This window comes from Rhododendron vialii, chromosome 5a, assembly GCF_030253575.1.
Source record: "Rhododendron vialii isolate Sample 1 chromosome 5a, ASM3025357v1".
NCBI lineage: Eukaryota > Viridiplantae > Streptophyta > Magnoliopsida > Ericales > Ericaceae > Rhododendron > Rhododendron vialii.
Window position 1 is genome coordinate 12,216,225 of NC_080561.1, and position 5,803 is coordinate 12,222,027.

Here is a 5,803-nt window from a genome sequence, read left to right on the forward strand (position 1 = left end):
CAAAGCGACAGACTCACGTTAATTTACAATATTAATCTTCCATTTAGATATTGTTTCACATTTGGAAAGACGAGATTGTAAATTTATATTGCAAGAGCACAAAAATGGGAATGCATCTGTCAGAAAAGGAGTGTGAAAATCAATTATCATTTACGACCCTAACATATAGTTAAATATATACTTGATCTACATATGGAGTTGCCAAATTTGATGGGCAAAGGTATGAGATCAAGATCATTCAAGAAACAGCCAAAGTACTTTCATTATTGTCAAAAGAACTAGTATTACATTACACATGACTTACTAAGTTACAAGGAGAATACAAAGTTACAAGGAAAATACAAAGTTACAAGGGAAAAGAGACCCCGACAAACAACATCAAGAGGCCTCTAAAACACTGACCAAACATTTCACTCATACAAAGGCCTGTTGTCGTCCACCAAAAAGGCAAGGTTTGGAAAAAAAGACCATCTCCCTATTTTCAACCACTTTTAAAGGTCACAGAAAGTGACAAAACAGAGGTTTAGTTGAATTTTCAACCTCCCCAAAAAAAAGTTTAATCAAGCCATAAGGTCATTACTTAACAAAAGGTGGGTGATTAACATGGTCAACTACTCAACTTTGAAAAAATTGGCAGAAAAAACCCCTCCTCCAAAAAAGACCTCATGGAAAACAAAGCTTAAAGGCTCTGATAAAAAAAGAAAAGAAAAGAAAAGAAAAGAAAAGAAAAAAAAAAGAAAGTGACAAGCTTCAAGGAAGATGGTCTAAAATGGTGGATTACTCCAGGCCCTGAGTACTGAAATTTGGAAAAAGCGTTATTTCCAACCGACAGTTTAAGGAAAAAAGCGAGCAAACGGAAAAGGAGAGATGCTTTTTTGGATTTCTTTCACATGAAGAGCTTAAGAGCAGCACGTAGGTTCTTCACAAGATCCTGCATTGACATGGCGAATTCCGCATCCATCTGCAGAAACATGAGACTGGTTTCAATTGGTAGAAAGCAAAGATTCTAGGATTAAATTTTCACTTCACTTTTGCCCCAAGAATTTGATTCAAGACGGAGATATCAATACCATGCAAGTTTCGTGTTACTTATTTTACAAAACCCGAAACTACAGAAACTTGTTTGGCAAACTGTTTTTCGAAGCATTTTCCAGATGTTTCTCTGAACACAACCCATGTTTCATAAAAAGATTGAAATTGTTTTCCAATTTTCAGAAACTTTTTTCTAAATACCAAGATCAAAAGGTTGAGTAAAAATGGAGCAGAAAACGAAAGAAACCAACGAACAAATCTTTGTTTGTTGCTTAGGACACTGACAGCAGAAGACAACTGAGCTAGTTTAAGATAAAGTAATTACCTGAGCCAAAATGGTTATATCTAAGGTAGAAGTTCCAAAAGCCATGACACTGCTATTGATGATGGATAGATGGAGCTTCTCAATTTCAGCAACCGTTTTTTCCACAACTCCTTTCGTTCTCTCACAATGGATCTTTATGAGCACATTTTTGTCACAAAACCTGGCTTCTAACTCTGGGAGGGGCTCATCAAAGGGGCCACCTGGGGAATTCTCACCCGAAGAAGAGTTTTCCCCATCAGCATAAAGCTCATATTTCCTCACCAACACAACTGATTCTGTGGATTGCTTTCTCGCCTGTTCTTCAAGTGTCTTCACCTGCTCTTGGAGTTGTTTCAAGTACTTGATAGCATCTCCAAGCACAGAAGCCTTGTCCACCTGAAAATTAAATGGTAACAGAGTTAGAACTGAAATTTCCATTTCAGTATTGCATTTTGAGAGCAGCCACTTTGTGCATATATTGCCAAAGTATGGTTTGTCTCTGGTCATCCCCACCATCAGGAACTACGTGGGTATTGTTATTGTTATTATTGTTCTATTGTGGAAATGCATAGCCTGTTTATCGAACACTTGGCTCAATGCTATAACAAAGTACTCAATTACCAAAAAATTAGTCTAACCACAATTCAATGCTGCTCAAGACCCAATTGCATGCAATAGACAAAATCAAGCAAACATAAAAGCAGGAACACAAACTTTTTATATCGAGAACCTCAACTGGCTGAAGAGCACGGGGCCTAGTCCAAGAATTCAAGCACTATAAAATCAATCAAGCAGTTACAGGAGACTCTTACATACTACTGGTGAATCCACATAATTCATTTTGCTTCAAATGCTTGATTACAATAAAGAAGACACAAAAAGTGAAACTAATACCTTTTTTAGGCCAGGGATTATGGCAGATAAAGCAATGAACCTTTGACTGAGCTTCTCTCTCCTCTTTCTCTCAGCCATGACATGATCTTGATTGCTTGGAAATCTAGTGTTTGTGCTAATCCTCTTAGCTCCTTGAGAAGCCTTCAATACATAATTTTGGTTGCCAAATGAATCTTGAGTATCCTCTTTAGGCGTTAAGATTCCAAATTGATTTGCATAATTTGATGAATTGGAAAAAGAGACTAGGTTGGGAGAAGAATTGGCTGGTGGGTTTGATCCAAGATCGGTTATGGACGAATCCCAACTGTTGGTTTTTTGTAATTTCACGGGCCTACTGGCACCGGTGTAAGGTGTTTCTGGGCATGGTTTAACATCGAACATCTGGTGGGTGAAAGAGTGATGTAAATTCCCCTCAAATGAATCTGCCACTGATGCTGTGCTTGGTTCACCAAAAGAGTTGAATTGCCACATAGGAACGAAGCCGGGATCCTCCATTCCCTGTAAAATGCAGATTTGCTTGCCATTGAGTGATATGAATACAACAAAAACATTACATAAAATACAAGAACAAATCGGTTTCACATCATATCTAAGGGGAAGTCCTAAATTACTTCCAAAACTCAAATATTTCATAAAATAAAAACAAAAGCTAAAATATTGCATCAAATAAACACATCATTTCTTTGATTCTTTCTTAAGAATGAGTTTTGGTGAAGGTACCCTCATGTGATGATTATGAAGTTATCCACTACTCCCTCCGTCCCGATTTGTTTGTCCAATCTCGGATTTCTAACTTATTAAGGAAACCAAATCCTATCTATTGATATGAAAATTTACATGATCTAATCCATTGATTTTGAAATTGAACAGTCAATTTGGGACATACAGAAACACTATCATCATCACAATCATCATCATCAATATCATCATGCTAAGTTGTGTTCATGCTAAACTAAATAGATTACAAGGCCAATGACAATAGTCAAGTTATTCCGCTAAATGGTACTTTGTATTTTAGTTGATGTATGTGAGGAAAATGATCTGCCTAGAATTCTGTGAAAACATGGACTTTGGTTCATTTAGTTTAGCGGAACCCCAACCTAATCAAGTCTGAATTTGGTGCAAGGATTTTACCCGAAATTAAACAAGTGGAACTGAAAATTTCAGAAGATATTTAGTGTATGCAGAAGAGTCTTACGAAATCTGCCAAGCTCCTGATGTGTGAGATTTCCATGAGTAACCGGAGGAAAGGTAGCTAGCTATATGGCTTATGGACAACCACCTGAAAGAAAGATACACACCATAAGAGTTGAATGCATTCTAGAGAGAGAGATAGAGATACAGTGGAGAGAGAAGTGCAAGTGAATGCTTACCCTTTGAGTTATGGCCTAAGCTTTTCTCTTCTCCAAACCCCCCAAGTTTTTCGGAGACTTCAGCCTCAACTTACACCTTTTAATACCCATCTGGGTTGCCTCTCTCTCTCTCTCCCAAATAAGACAAAAACAAATATCCCTTTCTCTCTTTCTTCACGGGTGGGTTGATGTGAACTGGCCATATGACATTTTGAAAGATCGTTAATAATGCATAATTTGGTATAAAGAATTCCAAGTGGGTACCCTTTGATCTGACGAGATGCAACAATCATCGATAGTCTTCTCTCTAAACCCCATCTGACGAGATGCAACAATCATTTTCTCTCTAAACTCCAATGGTCGGTCAAGTGTACATGGAAAAGTTAACAATCGCTTGTACTCCATCAAGTTGTCTGCACCGTGTATGAATTTCACGGGATCAAACATTCCACATTTTTGAACCGTGTATGAATTTCACGGGGTCAAACGTTCCAAATTTTGTGACTGTTGAAGGATTTGTCCAGTCGTGAATTTTAGAATTCGGGAATTAGTCGAGATTTGCGTAAATCGGCCCGGGCATCGGCTCATAAAAAAAAAAGAGTCTCTCTCTGTTTTCTATTATCAACGTCTGACTAATTGGGAATTTTTTTTAATTGTTGCCCCCACTACTAGCCGTTGAATATTCGTTTCAAAGGTTGGAAATGGAAACGCACTCACCCAAATCCGTCTCGCCGTTTTTTCTTAATTGTCATCTTGGCGCGTAGGACAACTACCCACAGTAATGTCGCGTTCGCAAATCTTCCCATTCCAGATTTTGCGGGGAGAATAACACAGCCAGCATCTTACTGGCCCGTGTTGACCCAATTTACCACTCATATGTACTGCTTCATGATTGGAGATGGTGTTGTGCACTAATGTGCGCAACACCGTGCTGCGCACCTTTAAGCTATCGGATCGTGCATCCGACGATTCAGATCTCATCTCAGCAATGAACGGCTCTCAATCGTTGGTTGCCGAGATGAAATCCGAGCCGTCGGATGCACAATCCGACGGCTCAAAGGTCACAACACCAACCCTAAGTCCCTTCATATTGTTATAGGAAATTGATTTTTAAATTTACTTTTTTTTTCCTGTTTTTTAGAGGGTGAATTTATAAAATAGTCCTTAAAATTTGTAAAAAAATGTCTTCACGCAGGAGTGCTGTTTCGTACATTCAACTACTAAAAGATAAAAAATAAGTGTCTGCATCAATTAGGAAAATGTAGAAATAAATTTCCTTGTTAGATCTTTTTGTATATATAATGTGTTGATTGTCAATACACCCTTACAATTTCATATATTTCTTATAATTGTATTCTCGTATCGCTTGAAAAATAAAATATAGTGACACATACACAAAGATATGAAGGGCCTTTTCTCTATGGATGATTAGACACAGAGGTTCGGATCTAGATCTGATGTATTTGTAGCCGTTGAATGTGTGTGCCGATTCCACATATATCTTGTAAGATTCACGTGCACGTGTATTGGACGGCTTCGACATAGGTAGATACGTCTAAATCTGTGTATGAATATTTGTGCCCATAAAATTATTCTTTTTCCGCGCATTTTGTATTGCAGACATCCTTGGAATATATGTAACTCTTGGTTGAGTTGAGCACTCCACTGATGTGGTGTTTACAGACCCATGAAACAACTGATGCTATTTCAGCTCCCATTGTTGTCAATTTTATGAAATACCACAACATACACGTGGGAGAGGAGCTAGGATTAGAGACCCTATGAATATGAATGTTAGAACATCTCCAGTAGAATGGCTAAAAGTGGATGGCTAGATGGAATTTTTTTTTTGTAAAATAGGACTCACTTATAGAGTGATAAGTATCGGTGTGTATCTAAGTATCCTTTTTGTCGTATCGGTATATAGGGTACGTGTATCCTCTTTATCAAATTTTCATGCATTAATTCGAGATCAAAATACTCAATTGTCATTCGAATTGCAGAAAACACCTGTTACGTGCGTGTCCAAGACTCAAATCTAACATGATTAATCTACCCCTTATATATATCTAAATATATTTAGCGTCCGGCACAGATATTCTATAGATCTAGGAGCATCCATCTAGGCTGGCCGAGGTAGTGCCACCTCCCCGTTTCAGAAATACCTTAAATTTTTTTATTTTGTTTTTACAGTAGATATACGTTAATTAAAATAAAACGA

At 37.7% G+C, this 5,803-nt stretch overlaps 1 protein-coding gene across 1 annotated transcript; it reads right to left on the reverse strand.

The window, feature by feature from the left end:
• Positions 1-237: 237 nt before the first annotated feature.
• Positions 238-3,876, reverse strand: LOC131328019 (transcription factor bHLH18-like). The gene is made up of 5 exons (XM_058361138.1): positions 3,604-3,876; positions 3,429-3,512; positions 2,231-2,728; positions 1,358-1,732; positions 238-961 (listed from the first exon to the last, which is right to left on the reverse strand). The coding sequence occupies exons 2-5, from the start codon at positions 3,462-3,464 to the stop codon at positions 887-889; spliced, it is 984 nt and encodes a 327-aa protein (XP_058217121.1). The 5' UTR covers positions 3,465-3,512; positions 3,604-3,876; the 3' UTR covers positions 238-886.
• Between the last annotated feature and the right edge of the window lie 1,927 nt (positions 3,877-5,803).

Coding starts and splice junctions, on each gene's coding strand:
- LOC131328019 (XM_058361138.1), bottom strand. CDS start 3,464: ATGGAAATCTCACACATCAGGAGCTTGGCAGATTTC. Junction 2,729..3,428: donor TCAGGAGCTTGGCAGATTTC/GTAAGACTCTTC, acceptor TGCATTTTACAG/GGAATGGAGGATCCCGGCTT. Junction 1,733..2,230: donor TAATCCCTGGCCTAAAAAAG/GTATTAGTTTCA, acceptor TTTAATTTTCAG/GTGGACAAGGCTTCTGTGCT.